The sequence below is a fragment of the Episyrphus balteatus genome, chromosome 2 (genome assembly GCF_945859705.1).
Source record: "Episyrphus balteatus chromosome 2, idEpiBalt1.1, whole genome shotgun sequence".
NCBI lineage: Eukaryota > Metazoa > Arthropoda > Insecta > Diptera > Syrphidae > Episyrphus > Episyrphus balteatus.
The window spans coordinates 65,609,194-65,626,393 of NC_079135.1; the positions used below are offsets into that span (position 1 = coordinate 65,609,194).

Consider the following 17,200-nt stretch of genomic DNA (forward strand, 5'->3'; position numbering starts at 1 on the left):
ATTTTTGGGCATAAATTCCACGTCTTTCTTTCCAGGAGACCAAAAATGATGTGGAAAAAAACCTTAATTCCTGGAAGCAAATGAAAACAAGTTTAAATGCAGAAGCGGTTCTAACGCCATGGATCTACCCTTGGGTTGAAGCGTTACTTACATATTGCTAAAACTTACTTGATGAAGCTGTTTTACGTGACGTGTGAAAATACATTGTGTGAAAATAATCGTACATTAAAAACACGTTAAAAACGTTCTCTGTGTGGCGAGGTCTTAAAACACTTTCAGTGTTAAAATAGTGTTGCATACTAAAAGTTTTTGACGTTTGCTTTCCTGTTATCAGAGAACCAGAATCGGATTTAAGGTAAAAGGGTGATAGTATTTCCGATTCACTTCTTGTGAAAAGCAGAATTGATCCATTGTTCTGATCGTGCTCCATGAGCTCAGATGGAAATAACTGCTCAAACCAGGTTGAATGCTGAACACAAGCATTTGACATACGACTCACTTTCATACAAAATTAATATTTAAATAAATTATTTTTTCCATTTTAATTTAAGTTTTGAATCTTATTTCTTGTTTCTATGGAAGTAAATTGACAAATAATGTCAATTAGTGACATCTTAGGGTTCAGTGCCCTGTTCTGTAAATTTTATCAAAAATATAAAAAAAAATCGTTCAAAATCATAATTTCTTAATTCATAATTTTGCTTTATTTATGGAAGAATGGATTTTAGAGGCCCAGGTGTGCTTCAAAAATAATTCTGAGGGTTCAGAACACGCTTTGTTCAGAAGATATTCAGTCTACGCTCGAAATGTTCAGATTCTGTTCTGAGCTAAAAAAAAATAAAAACGCCAGTTGTTAAACATACAAAATATGCCAAAACAGTGGTTTCTCCGTTTTGAATGTAATTACTTTTTTTTATCAAAATTTAAGTTACATTTTTTTTAAATAAATCCAATGCAAATAATAAGTTATAGGCCAGTCATTATATACATTTGGAAATGCAAAATGACCGAGAAAGCTAAATTTTGGATATGTTGTAGAGGATGCTTAAAAAAGCTTAACTTGTCTTAAAAAACTCTATGTCTCTTATTTATGCTGATGACGTGAAAATTTTTCGAAAAATTAACTCAATATTAGACTGTGAACTTTTACAAGATGACTTGAAAAGATTTTGGGAATGGTGCAATAATAATCGTCTTTTTTTAAATGTTGAGAAGTGCAAGTCAATGTGTTTTACGCGTAAGAATAACTGGTTTGTCCATAAATATAACTTTAATTCCTCTGATTTATGTATTTTGTCTAGCTTTACCGATCTTGGAGTAGTACTAGACTCAAGGCTTTCATTTATCGATCATTTTAATTATATAATAAAAAGGGCTAATAAGGCACTTGGCTTTATTAAACGTTTTACTCGTGAATTTCATGACCCTTATGTCCTTAAAACCCTCTACGTTTCGTTTGTGAGATCAATTCTTGAATATGCGTGTGTTGTATGGGCACCTTATTACGCGACTCATATCAACAGATTAGAATCCGTTCAAAGAAGGTTTATGAGATTTTGTCTACGTTTCCTTCCCTGGTCAGATAGAATTGTAATACCACCTTACTCTCATAGATTACAACTTATAAATCTGCCATCTCTTTTTGCTCATAGAGAGTATTTACAGTTCTGTTTTATCATAGGAATAATTAATGGTTCGATTTCAACACCATCGGTCCTTTCCCGATTGAATTTTACAGTAAGTCGTTATAGTGTAAGAAGACAAATGTCACTTTGTAACATCTTTAGTAGATCAAACTATGGCGCTTATAGTCCTCTCAATCTGTTAATTAATGTATTTAATAAAAACTATGTTCTTATTAATTCCTGTAATGATATTGTTAAATCACAGAGTATAAGGAATATGTTTTTCAATCAATATCGTTAAAAATTAATTTTTTATCCAATGTTAAATGTTAATCTTAAATCTGTATAATCTGTACCGTTAGTATTTAACGAAATAAAAATAAAATAAAATTGAAGTTTTCGACCATGATTTCCTATGAGCTTTTTCCGCCATTTTGAAAAAAAGGATAAAATTGGTTTTTTGACAATAACTCGGCTATCTGACGAGATGCGAAAATTTTACAAGGTATATGAAAGGGGAAAAATGAATTGCCCACAAAAGATAGCCGAGTTATTGTCAAAAAACCAATTTTATCCTTTTTTCAAAATGGCGGAAAAAGCTCATAGGAAATCTTGGTCGAAAACTTCAAGTTAAGCTTTTTTAAGCATCCTCTACAACATATCCAAAATTTAGCTTTCTCGGTCATTTTGCATTTCTAAGCCGTTTTTTCCGACATAATGACTGGCCTATTAAAGTAAAACAATATCAAACATTTTAAGCCATTCTAACAAAAACTTCAAAAACTAAGCAAAGTATATAAACTAGTTGTAATTTTTCGCTGGACCAAATATGAGGCTATGAGAACAATAGTGGCGTAAGCCACTTTTTTTTCTAAAATGAGTTTTTCATAAAAATGGGTTTCTTAATATATCCATTTTAAGAAAAAAATAGATTTATACATCTATCTACACTGAAAAAATTGTTGTTTTAAAAAACCCTGTTTCTTAAATCTCTCGTTCCTCAAAACTGAATTTTATGGCTTACGCCACTATTGTTTCAAAGCCTAATAGTAATGTAGCAAACTACTGCATGTTTGTTAAGTAGTATGTATGTATATCGATTTATGTGAACCCAAAAGTATTTGAAATACATATACCTACTTCTTTAAATTTTAATTTTCTGATTAGGATTTTAATGTGCTATCAAAAGATTTAATAACAAACAAAAGCATCAAATGATTATTATTCTTATTAATTTGTTACAGCTACTTTACTTCCACAAAAAAAAAAAAACAATCCAATCCGAGTTTTGGTAGTTTGATAATAAATTTATGAAACTAATACATAGTACAATTTCCTAATCAATTTTAAGAACTTGAATAATTTATCAAATTATAAATAATTGAATAAATTTTATTATTTTATAAATAGTTCAAGACTTAGTTTGACCCCATAAAACCCAAAGATAAAAATGAAACACAAGAGTAGGTAAAAGTCACAATTTTGAAAAACGTAAGTCACTGATTAAAATTCGTGTTTATAAATTTATTTTTATTGATTTAATTTATAACCCAAAATTTATTTTTGTTTCTAAATCCATATACAATACATACTAGCAAATATCTTAAACAGATTAATTGAATAATTTGAGACCAGTTGGTCGAAAGGAAGGAGATAAAATTGTTTTTATAACGCGATCTAACTTAAATTAATTCCAGTTAGTAACTTTCGTTACTTAATTTTTTGCGAAAAATATTTGTTTATAGAGCAATCTGCAAAATAATATATTCTTATTATAAATTAACTTCAGATGAACCTTACAAAAAATGTTAACAAAATTGTTTGTTCTTTTATAGTTCTCTTTAAGTTTAATATCAGAAAACACAAATTCGAAGAAAAATATTTATAGTTGGCTAAAAGCATAACTGAAGCATTTTATTGATGAAACAGAGGGCCTCATGTGCAAACATACGCATAGGTTTTCGACATTATTCAAAATACTATCATTTAAATCATGAAAAGGCAAGTTTATAAACATACTAAAAACATATTTTCTACTTACATTTTTCCTCGCATATCCTTTGAAACACCAATACTTACATGCGTAATACTCATGAATTCCCGCAGAATATCCGTAGAGTATATTTGAATTTCATTTTTGAAATATTAGTTAACACACTATACACACATTTCCATAGTCTATTTGCATAATAATTTATGTTATGATGTACATCTATATTGAACACCACAGGCGGATTACACGCAATTTTTATTTCCTCTCAAGAATGATCATTTTAAAACATCGTTTTATTGTATTCTTCATTTTAAATTGCTTGCACATACTTAGAGCGAAATGTAGAGAAATACTCTTCTCTTTATGAATGTAAATATGCACAGCATTATTATTTTTATTATTATTATTATATCTACTATTATTGTCCGCCACTTAGGGAAGGAATGGTGTTGTTGATGTGTACTTGGTTGATGTCTTGGCTTGGGAGGGTGATCTGATTTATACATCATTCATTCCTTTCACATCTCATCCCTCAACCTCAAAATAAAAAGAAAACATAATACCGAAATAATATCTTTCCTTTTCTTTTATTAATTTCGCTTTTTGCCCATACAGCTTACGAGGAAAAGATTATATCTCGCTACACAAACACTTGCGCATACTAAAATTAAAAAAAACTTTAAAAAAAAAACTGTCAAAATAGGGGTAAGGGGATGTGATATTTGTTTGTCAAAGAAAGATGCTCTTGGAGCGATATACATTGAAAATAACAACAAAACACCAATACAAGTGAGATGAGCATGAACAATAACGTGAGCGGTATACAGTATGTGGGGATATCAATCACAGTAATTCAGTTCACTTTAATTTAATAATCGAATCGAATGCTTCTCTTTTTTGACGTTTACGTCTCGTGTCATCTTGTCCTTTTCTTTTCGCTTATTTAATCACAAAGAACGAATAAAATGATAATGATAAATTATCATTACCGAGACCACCATTTTTCGCTTTTCGTTTGCATTTGTATAAATATTATTTTCGAGTGCATGTTCAGTTCATTTATTTCATGTTTATTGTATTTTTGGCTTGGAAAATAAAATCTTTATTATGAATGTATTTTTTTATTTTTTATTATGAAAGTATTTTTTTAAATTTTGGAATAGCTAATACTCGAACCACTTTGAAATCAATCAATGGAGTCAATCACATAATTTTGCACCTTTTTCCGTTAATTTTTCACACGAATTTCACGAATGACTGAGTACAACCGATTTTAACGTAAATTTCAAAAAAGAAAATAAAACAAACTACATATTGAATAAAATAAAACAGAAAAAAAAATATCTATGTATATACCAGTGGTTCTACTGAGACCCCAATAGTCTTCCATGTTTGTCATACGGTGGCCACTACTGAACTGCGGCAACCAAATTCTCAAAAAATTGCTAGGTGAATCGTTTGTTTTTTGTTTAATTTACTTTTATGTATATAATGTATTTAGTTTTTTTTTTTTTATTGTTGTATATTATTTTATTGAATGGATCTTGTTTTTATAAAACTTTTTTCCGACGAAAGCGACGACTACAACGACGATGCTACCGTATCTATAGTCGTTCGAATAATGGATGGTAAAAATAACGACTAACGACTGCAATGGAGTAGGAAAAAGCATCGCGAGCAATTGTATTTTACAGATGTTGTATAGTGAGTCCGGCTTTTATACAATGTCCGTATACCGTCAGTATACTTTGGCTTAATTAAGATCATCGTTTTGACAGACACCGGGGTTGGTCAACCTAAATTGAATAAATTGATAAAAAGAAATAGTTGTTGTTGGTTTCTTTTTGATAAGACCACAAGTTACTTTTAGAAAATGGAAAAGAAAAAGAAAAAAAAATATTATGAGCCAATATTAAATTTACATCGATTGTAAATATACACATAAGTAAACATATCTAATTATAAACTACATTCTTTTAAGACAACATTTATTTTGAACGACTCTGGCAAAAGGGACACAGGAAAAATTTATTTTAAGAATTGAAAACGGATGCAAGAAAATACAAAGCTTACATTTCCGTTTTGCTCGCATTTTATTACGTTTCTTTACGAAAGTTTCTATTCTGTTTCGACAGATAGATACAAATCTATATAAGCTTTGAGATAAGTGGGTTATTTTTAATTTACTAATTTTGTTTCTTAAAAAATAAACAATGAAATTGTAACTAGTTTGCAATTGGCTTGAAACTAATTTAGAATCACTTTGAAACTGTCCATAAGATTTTTGAGGTTAAATTTGGGAATCATTTTTAAACACTCTTCTTGATGAGGTCAAGACTACATGTCAACTTAAAATTTACTAATGTACATTAAGCTAAGTGTAATTTTGTAGTCGATTTTAACTTCTTTTCTGATAAGCTAGAGACATAAGCTTTATACATGAGTAACGCAGAACTGGAAATCAATTTAACACTTTCTGTTTTACGAACGACTCAAACAAATTTTGCAGTCCATTTTGAACTTACATTTAATAAAATTTGAATCAAGTATGCTATGCTTAAATCAATCAGATAAGATCATTAGCTGAATAGTGAATCAATCATCTTTTTTCTGCTAATTGTATACGATACCGAACCATATATGGTTTTTAATTTCAACTTAAACAAAATCTTTACGCTTTATTAAGAATAATTCAACCAACAAAATCTTAACTGAAGTTTTAAATTAGCAACGGTTATTTTTTGAATTTTTTATAACATTGCAAAACTAAGTTAAATGCATTTTTTTAAGTTTCAGCAAAAACTAATTATTTTAAATAATGAGCTCATAGTTTTTTTTTCAAATAAAATCTATTATTTCCTAGTTTGTTTCCGTGAGTTTAAAAGAACATTATTTGAGGTGGCTATAGGTTAACGTACAGTTTACAGTAAACAGTTTAGGAGTTTTGGCACAGTTTTAGCACTAAGTGTTCGAGATTCGAAAGCATTATTGTCAAAAAATGGAAAAACTGTTCTTGACAGTTTTTGCACTATCCGAATTTTGTAGTCTTTTTATAACAAAGGGTATTGAAAGAAATAATCGATTTCAACGAAACTGACAAAATCTAAAAAAGATCTTGGAAACCATTAGTCCCACAAAGATGGTTTAAGATTCTATTGGTAATGTTAAGAACTATAAGGCTGTGACAGATCGTTTTTGGATATTTAGTTTTTACAGAAAGGAAGTTAACTGGGATATTATTACCCATAAATACGACTAGTGTTTTCATGCACTTAAAACCGAAAAATATGTGCTAAAAATATGCTCTAAGAAACAGAAAGTATTCACTTATAATAGTCTATTTAAAGTTGGCGCTCCCAAATGCTAATTTTTACAAACCTTTCTGGTTCGATTGTCCAAGGTAAGCCCAGGATAGCGCAAGATTTTTCGCGCTAGCCCACCCTTAGTCCTAAAATTATAACGGAACTATTTTTTTTACTTCAAAAGTCACAAATAATACTTCTTTTTATTCATTGTAAAAATTTTTTGTTATGCACTGTGATTCAGGGGCCCAATCCCGCAAGAGTTAGTTTTTCTGTGTGAGTTTTTCTCTGCCTTGTTTCTAAGGCAATTTACACGTTTTTTTCTTGTACACAGAGGTATTCACTCTTGAGGAATTGGAACCCAGGATATCCAATTTTTCAACCATTTTTTCAAAAGATACAAGAAAAAACTCTTTTTCATATCCGAAACCAAAAAAATTATGATTTTTTTCCTGTGAAAAAATCGTTTGTTTGAAGACGTGATTTGTTTGTCCGAGGTTAGTCCAGGATAGCCCAATTTTTATTTTCACTATCCTACCGTTAGTTTAAAAATTATAGAAGCATTATTTTTCATTCCCCTCTAAAACCACAAAAAATATTTTTTTGTTCAGCGTTAAAATCGTTAATTTATCCCTATGGTTCGACCCAAGCAAAGTAAGGCCAAAACACCATTTATTTTCGTCATCCTAAGTATAGTTGATTACAAAGGCCAACAAAAGTTTCATTAATTTTTTAGAAAAAAAAAATATTACGCATACCCCACTGCGCCTCAAATGTTGTGTAGTTTGAAAATTTTAAGTTTTTTCGTTTCGTTTCAGCTCCGTACTAGGCTTTTTAAAATAAAAAGTATAAGAAAATACTTAAAATAATACAAAAGAAAGAAATAAACTGAAACTTAAAATTTAGGAAAACGTCCTTGATCTTTAGTAAAAAAATATTATAATTCAATAAATCTTGTGTTAGGCTTAAAAATGTAATACATTCAATGTTTTAAATTTAAATAAAATTTTGGTGTTGCCTAATATGTAACCCAAATTTTCGTTGAACATACGCCCAATTTTTTAACAGTGCACAACGTTACGCGAAAATAGAGTCCATTTGTAATGTAAAATTTACAAATTTGAAAATACTTATATAAGACCCAAAAAACACTTTTTTTTACTTGCTCTATAGGGCAAGTATTGGTTTCGTGTAGAAAAAAATAAAATGCACGACTGGGTCGCACGAACTTGCTCTTAGAGTTCAAGTTGCTTAAATATTTAAGACTTTTTATATAAAAACTTGGGAAATGTAGGTATATAAAAACAAAAAAAAAAAAACAAAAAAAATTCATTTTTCAAAAAATAAAACAATATCTGAAATCAAATCGCCCCACAAAACAAGTATGCAGTTGTATTTGATATATTAAGGTGCATTTTTAGAAAAAAAATTTTCAAAATCGTTAGAGCCGTTTTTTAAAAAACTAATTTTTTATAAATAATTTTTTGAAAAAAAAGTTTAAAAATAAAACTGGTATGCCATTTTGTAGAAATAACTAATCAACATCTAAAAACAAAATTTCAAAAAAATTCAATGTCCCGTTTTCGAAATTTTTTTTTTTTTTTTTTTTTGACGGGTGGAAATCTTCAAAAGACACTTGGCAGTATTCGACACCAAGTAGTGTGGGACTCTTAACCACTAAAACCACCTCTTTATCAGGACCAATCTTGAGAGATCGACATCAGATTTTTCTTTCTTAACTTTGTAAAATCACTTTGGGGGAAGTTTAAACTTTTAATACTTTCCCATGTTTTTTTTAGACCATAAGCTCATGAGGCTTGGTTCTTCTTAATCTCCGAACATGGTTTCTTGTATTTAAGACGGACACCATTTCAGAATTGGTATGACTTTGCAGTCTCTGATTATGCGATACAGCGTATTTTTTAACAACTTCTGTAACCGTTTCTATTTGTAGGTCACGATGTAGATCGCTATTTCTTATGTACCAAGGTGCATTAACTATTCCACGAAGGACTTTGTTTTGGAATTTTTGGATGATTTCGGTATTTGTTTTCTTTGTACAGCCCCATAATTGGATACCATAGGTCCAAACAGGCTTTAGTACTTGATTATACAGCATTATTTTGTTTTGGGTTGATAAATCAGAGTTGTTACCAAGTAACCAGTACATTTTTCTATATTTCAAGTTTAGTTCTTCTCTTTTCTTTTTGATGTGCTCTTTCCACTTTAGCTTTGCATCCAAAGTCATTCCAAGGTATTTGGCCGTATTGGCGTAAGGTACAGCTTGATTATTAATGAATATTGGAATATTGTTTATCTTTTTATTTGTAAAGTTTATCACAACAAAAACATTACTGTTAAAAAAAGAGCCAAGTTCTCCTATGTTGAAATTATGCTGGCACAAAAAGTACTGAGATGTAAAAGTGTACCAAGTTCTAAAGTTTGGGTTCAAATTCGTATCAATAAAATTTTGATTGTTCTCTTGACAATTTATCTTAATTATCGATTTTTAAAGTTATTTCAAAAATTGCCAAGTAAACAATCAAAATTTTATTGATACGAATTTGAACCCAAACTTTAGAACTTGGTACACTTTTACATCTCAGTACTTTTTGTGCCAGCATAATTTCAACATAGGAGAACTTGGCTCTTTTTTTAACAGTAATGTTTTTGTTGTGATTTCACTACTTTTTGCAAGGTATGGCTGTAGAATATAAAATCTCTATATTTGATGAAAATTCAGTGAAAATGGGTGGTTGCCACGCCCCCTGCCTGAAATTCTCAAATTTAAAATTTTTTCCTTTGTATAAACTACCAGCTCTACCATTCTACCAAATTTCAAGATTCTACGACAATCAGAAGTGCTCTATAATAATTTATGAAAACTCAGCGGAAATGGGCGGTTGCCACGCCCCCTGGCTGAAATTCTCAAGTTTTAAATTTTTTCCTTTGTATGAACTACCAGCTCTACTATTCTACCAAATTTCAAGATTCTACGACAATCAGAAGTGCTCTATAATAATTTATGAAAATTCAGCGGAAATGGGTGGTTGCCACGCCCCCTGGCTGAAATTCTCAAATTTTAAATTTTTTCCTTTGTATAACTTACCAGTTCTACCATTCTACCAAATTTCAAGATTCTACGACAATCAGAAGTGCTCTATAATAATTTATGAAAATTCAACGGAAATGGGCGGTTGCCACGCCCCACAGTGGATCGAAACTATGAAAAAGTGGTCATGGGACTGTAACTTCTGATCTAATGAACGGATCCTAAAACGGTTTTTGCTATATTGCTTCTTGAAAATCACAGAATTGAATCCAATAAAAAATCACAAAAAATGTTTAGTTCTTTAATTTTTTTTTACTTAAAATAGCTGTTAACATACAAAAACTACCAAATCCTTATTTTACTACACATAAAATTAATACTTTACGTTATTGTCTTATTTATTAAGTAAAAAAAAGCGTTTACACATTTTGTTAACAGTCTTTTAAAATACCGATTATTTGCAAAAAAAATTATTATGAATAAAAAATAGCTTAAAAAGGATTATCTTATGTAAATATGTGTTATTTTAAAATGAATTGGTATTATTATGAACATACCAACATAAACATAAAAAATATGATAAAATATAAATATTGTCAACTTAATAATTTAAAAGAAAATGATGGATTCATAAAAAAAAAGCAAACAAAATACGATATACCTACCTACTTATACACTAAAATTATTTATCAACAAATCATAAAGCTATGTACAGCTAAATATGAAAGACAAGTAGCTAAAATTGCAAATTAAAATGTACAATGTACATAAGAGCGACCAACGAATGATCAAATGAACGAACAAATGAAATTGTACATTTTTTTAGAACAAATTTCTTAACAAAAAACTGGAGTTTAAATTTTTCAAAAAACCAAAAAAAAAAATACATTTTATTTTCTTAAATAAGAAACAATTCAGAGAACAAATTGTTTGCAAGACAAATTTTATTTCGAAGCCATGACATTATTTTAAGCTAACCTAGTACGCTGCTGAACCGAAACGAAAATGTTTCTAAGCCTCCAAAGTCAGCAACGAAAGTCAAAATTAAATAATGTCAATAAATTAAAACTTGAAAATAATTTTGAAGAAATTAAAATTCACAAGGTGCAAAATTCTTTTGGACCAAGGAATTTTACCTGAAAAAACATTAGTGAAACATTATTGAAAACTTTCCAAGTATTCAAGTACATTTAATAATATCGTTTGTCTATCTCGTGCGCTGTGAAACGAAAAGCATAACAAAATTTTTCGTTCTGCTGTTTTTTTTATACAAATTTCCGTTTCGCTTTAGAAATTGAAACATATATTTTTTTTTTAAATTTAAACTTTAGTTAGATTCTTACTTTATTATCCAGATTTTGTAAGAAAATACATAAGCATAAAAAATTACATCAGTTCGTTCATTCGTTGATCGCTCTGACAGTGCTTTACTCTTTAAAAAACCTTAAAAATTAATTGTTTGTGAGTGAGTAACTCTTTCTTTATTTTTTTGGTCAATCTGCCTTACGTTATGTATTCAGTAGTTATATTCTTGGTTTAAACTACCCCATAACACTTTAAGCTAGCCAAATAACACCAACCCTCCCCTTTACAGATAGGAAAAAATAAAAAAAATAAATAAAAAAATACTACCTAAAGGGTAGATGGTGCTCTAAAAAACGGGGTCGGATTCGGTCGGATCCAAATGTTTTAAAATATTACACACAAACTATTAAGCTTTCATTCTAGACTACTAAGAGAGCGGGCATATGTAAGCATATTTTTAAAAGCATTTTCAAAGTTGAAGAGAAATTTTCAAAAAGGGTTATAGAAAAACGTGTTTTAGAATTATTTAGAAATATAATTTTAGGATTTTTTTCTTAAATATATATTTTAGATATCAGTATCTTTTCAACAAAATGTATTTCAAGAAGATATCTTAAAAAATGAGCCAGATATAAGAGTATGAAAATTTCTAAGAAAAACATCTTTTTTTTCTTGTGAAATAGTCCCCACTTGAGACTCTGTATTTTGGAAACCAAAACATTTTGATAAAAATAACTTGTGAATTATGAAAGAAGGGACAATTTTCTATGATTAACAAACAAAAAATATTTACAAGAATGAAAAAAAAAATTTCACCCAATGTCCGGAATTTTGTACTAGACGTTCCACTGTGCGCCCCCTGGCTGAAATTCTCAAGTTTTAAATTTTTTCCTTTGTATTAACTACCAGCTCTACTATTCTACCAAATTTCAAGATTCTACGATAATCAGAAGTGCTCTATAATATATGATGAAAATTCAGCGGAAATGGGCGGATGCCACGCCCCCTGAATTGAAAATCTCAAATTTTCGATTTTTTCCTTTGTATACACCACAAGTCCTATCACCGTGTAAAATTTCAAGTTTCTACGATATCGGGAAGTTCTCCATAATTTTGATGATCTGTCAGTGAGTCAGTGAGTCAGTGAGTCAGTGAGTCAGTGAGTCAGTTACGGTTTTTGCGATTTTTGAAGCCCTATATCTCAGAAACTACTCATCGTAGGAGGCTGAAATTTTGTGAGGAGTTTGGTTTTTACGAGCTCAACAAATGTAGTGAGTTTGAAATTTCTAGCATCTTTGGTGTGGAAGTTAGAGGGGGGTCGAAAATGGCCTGAGTTGTTTCCTGTAAATAAGGGTGTAGTGCCAAAGTTGCTAGAGAACTTGGCTGGGCACTACCGTGCCCCTTGATATGTGAAGATTTTGTATCATTGAGTTTCATACGCCATTTTTCGGTCCAATCTCTGACTGTGTCGACGGCATATTGCAGCTTTACTGCTCCCCTAGAGACACATTTGTCGGGTACCAAAATTGCGGTATCATCTGCAAAAGTAGCCATTGTGGTGTGATTCCCAACTGGGATATCCCTTGTGTATAGTAAATACAGGGTAGGACCTAGGACACTTCCTTGTGGTACACCGGCTTCTATTTTCTTCAATTCCGAATATTCTTGATCGTACCTTACTCTAAACAATCGGTCTTAGATGTACGATTTTAATATTTCATAGTACTGTCTGGGAAGATCCCTTTGCAGTTTGTACTCAAGTCCCTCATGCCAAACCTTGTCAAAGGCTTGAGCAACATCTAAGAAAATAGCTGAACATACTTGTTTTTCTTCTAATGCTTTTTCTATTACATCCGTTATTCTATGAACTTGGTCTATCGTGGAATGTTTATTTCTAAAGCCAAACTGATGATTTGGGATTAACCTTCTTTCTTCTATAATTTTGCTAAGTCTCTTCAGAAGCAGTTTTTCAAAAACTTTTGCCATAATTGGTATAAGCGATATTGGTCTGTAAGACGTCACTTCTGTAGGTGGCTTACCTTGCTTAGGTATGACAATAACTTCAGCAATTTTCCAATGGTGTGGGACATACCGTTGCTTAAGGCATGCATTTATTATATATTGGAGTTTTATGAAGGCTTTCAAAGGCATTTCTTTCATAACCTGAGCAGTAATTAGATCGTAACCTGGTGATTTTTTATTTGATAGTTGATGTAAACACATACTTTTTATTTCTTTTAATCTTACAATTGGTATTTCACTTTCATCTATCTTATCAACTAACTGTAAGCTATTTTCAGCCGCGTTTGTTGGGTATGGCTTAAAAACATTCGCAAGATGCTCCGCGAAAAGGTTAGCTTTTTCTTTTGGGTTACCGATCCATTTCCCATCTTGAGATTTCAAGGGAGAGTTTAGTAACTGCGGTCTTTTCAGGCGCTTGGCTGCTTTCCATAGCGAAAAATCGGTTGAAGCATCAGTCGTCAAATTCTTTAGGAATGTACTGAGTGAATCATTTTTGAATTTATAAATTTGTTTTTTAAGATTGTTGCTTATACGGTTAAACGTTGTTTTATCATCTGGAAATCTAGTATTTTGCCATTTTCTTCGAGCTCTTCTTTTCTCTATTATCAACTCTCTTATCTCTAAAGGATATTTTATTTCATTTTGTCTTCTATTAGAAAATGTTGGAGTACTTTCTTCAGCGGCCTGTTGCACATCAGCAATAAATTGTTCCACTTCATGGTCAATTTGCTCGATTGTATCCATGGGAGATCTTAAATTTATAAAACTTAAAAGCCTTTCTCTAAAATCACTCCAGTTTGTTTTCTTATTTACAAGCTTTGGATTACTTTTTTCTATTACTTCCGATTCACTTAGTGTTAGAATCACTGGAGTATGATCTGATGACAAGTCATAATTACCTTCGACACTAATGTGATTTCGTTTGATTCCTTTAGCTACGAAAAAGTCAATAAGATCTGGTATTTTGTTAGTATCGGAAGGCCAGTAAGTAGGCGACCTGGAGGAATAGAATTCGCAATTGTATTTACGGCCTGCTTGGAAAAGTCTTTTGCCTTTTGTTGATATAAGTCTTGAACCCCAATGGGTGTGTTTCGCATTGAAGTCTCCACCAACAAGAAAGTTATGCCCAAGAAGATTTAATAGATCTGTATAGTCATCTTCTGTCGGGGAGTGCCTTGGTGGGCAGTATATAGCTGCTATCTTAAACTCTTTCTTTTTCATACCAATACTAATAGTTGTTACTTGCATATTTTCATTAGTAAGCTTGGTTTCTTCATAATGTTTTAAGCTTTCTTTTATAAGAATCGCCGATCCACCTCTTGCCTTGTCAGCTGGATGTGGAGCGTGGTAACATGAATAGTTTTCTATTACATTATCTAGACTTTGCCCATTGGAGAAGTGAGTTTCGGACACCAGGCAAATATCTATATGTTCTAGATCTAAAAAGATTTTTAATTCGGATAAGTGTTGTAAAAGACCGTTTGCATTCCATGTAGCGATTTTAAGTGTTCTGTCCATCATTGTTTTTTAATAGCGACTTTTTCGCTTAACTGTTTGATATTCAAATCCTGTTTATCAATTCTTTGAAGAATGAGGTGTAGCATTTCTTTTATGGAAGTCTCTTCATTCTTCCGCACATTTTTTAGAATCTGAGAATAGGCTTTATTTTCATCGCTTTTACTTTGAACAGCTTTTTTAGGCGGTTCATTCTTAGTATTGTTTTCAGCAGTTAAATCGGTATTTACTGTGTTTCTGGGTTTGTCTCTAGCAGATGTATTTTTGCTTCTGAACTCTTGGAATTTTTTGGCAACTGGGCAGCCTCTATAGCTTGCCGGGTGATTACCCTGGCAGTTCACACATTTTGCTTTCTGATCTTTGCTCATCGGACAATTTTTAGTTGCATGTTTTCCTTCGCACTTTACACAAGCAAACTCGCGGTTGCAGTATTTTTGGGTATGACCAAAAGCTTGGCAACGTTTGCACTGCGGAACAACTTTAGATTTTCGGAGTGGTTCAATTTTAACAGCTATGCCCAAGATTGATCTTATTTTATAAATCTCCTTGACACTTTGTTTACTATCAAAAGTTAGCATGAATAAAGGTAGTAACCTCTTACTTGTCGTCGATTCTCCAGAGGAGTTTTTTATTGTCTCATTCTTAAATAGATTGACTGCATCTAGAGCTTGGAAGCCTTTTTGTACAAGATCTTCCACTACTTCCTCGGGAGAGCACGAGGAATGAAGACCTCTGGCTATTACTTTTATTGGCCTTGTAGCTTTGTTCTCGTATGAGTGCCATTGAATTTTGTGTTTGCTCAGTTCTTCAGTGACAGATCTATACTCGTCGGCTTCTTCGACTATGACTTTCCAGTTGTCTTTGTTGTACGATGTGTATTTGCAAGCTTTTTTAGTACATTTTTCTATTATTTTCTTGAGATCTCCAAAAATTGGAAATCCTGAGATCATAATTGGTGGTGGTGTAATTTTTTTGCTGCCTTTAGCGTGAGATTTTGATTTAGCATCAGCTACCGCATTATTCACTTTTTTAGTTTCTGTAATCAACTCTTTATTATTTACAGCTTCAGAGCTTTTCTGATTTCTTAAACAAATCTCGGGACTACCTGTTGCTTTACGTTTCTTTGTGATACGCTTATTTTTCTTTTTCTCAGTTTCGAACAAGAGTTCTTCTTCATCAGTTTGATATTCAGGTTCCATATATCTTGGACTTAACTGAAGCGTGGACTCTGCATCTTTCTTGCTAAGCAAAGAAACTTTCTCTTCGAGTTTTTTCACTTGTAGCTGAAGACTTTGAACTAGAACTTCAAGTTGTTTTCTTGTCGCTATTTCAATTTGCCATTCATCAAAGTAGTTTTTTGATTGGTCTTTCTCTTTTTCTTCGATGGAACTCTGTTGATCTGTGATGTCGATCTCTTCATTGATCTTGGTTCCTTTTTCGCTGATGTTTTTAACATCTGTAGTATTGTTTGAGGTTGTCGATGATGTAACCCCTGAAGTTAATTTGTTTGGGGGAGTTCTTTGCATCTTTGAACTCCGTCTCTCAATATTTTTAAGCAATAATTGGTCCTCCCCAGAATCCATAGGACCGACCTCGTAAGAGAGTGGATTTACCAGTTTCACTGGAGTGCCACCTGGGGTATTTAATCTAGTCGTTTTGTTCATTGCCATAATTTTTTTAACTTAGTATTCGTACTATAAATAGAAGTACTATGGAAGAAGTTCAGTTACTTCTATCCATAGTTTATATTCAGCCGCCCCACAGGGTACAGACGCTGACCAGTGTGCCGCACAATATGTGTCAGACGCTCTTGGATTTAATTGTGAGCTGGTGCATTCAGAGCGATATTTCTGTTCTTTTGCTCCTAGTTCCTGAAAAGATAACTCAGGTGACTCAGCTCGTGGATCGAATGGATCCAACGCTCGTCGTTAGTTGGATATCCAGCGGGCACCGCGAGGAGGTGACGATGCGATTTTGCCACGACAAAATTTGATTTTTCAAAAAAAAATTTTGAAAATTTTTTTAAAAATCCAAAAATTATTTTTTTCAAAATTTTATTTTTGGCTTATATTTAAATTGTATAAATGCTTTTGTATAAAAAATTTCGTTGAAATACAATAAGTAGTTTTGCAGAAAATCCGATTTGAAAAAAGCGGTCCTATGGCAGGTACCGTTAATAATGATTTTCAAAAAAAAATTTTTTCTTCAAAAGATAGATCTTGTTTAAAAACTATTATTTGAATTTTTTTAACAAAATCGTTGGAGCCGTTTTCGTGAAATTAAACTTTTCCGAAATTTTTGTATGACAGGTACCGTTATTTTTGGTCCAAAAAAATTAATTCCAAAAACCCCTCTGGAGAGTCTCCAAAAACTGCTACATAGCAAG

General features: G+C 31.5%; 1 protein-coding gene across 2 annotated transcripts in view; it reads right to left on the reverse strand.

The window, feature by feature from the left end:
• The window catches only part of LOC129908678 (sodium/potassium/calcium exchanger 3), a 41,953-nt gene extending 36,671 nt beyond the window's left edge, over positions 1–5,282 (reverse strand). The window contains exon 1 of one of the 2 annotated variants that reach the window (XM_055985349.1): positions 4,975–5,282. In XM_055985349.1, the coding sequence (XP_055841324.1) occupies positions 4,975–5,017 (43 nt within the window). In that variant the 5' untranslated portion in view covers positions 5,018–5,282. The remainder of the gene's footprint in view (positions 1–4,974) is intronic. The other variant, XM_055985348.1, reaches the window with a different exon arrangement.
• Between the last annotated feature and the right edge of the window lie 11,918 nt (positions 5,283–17,200).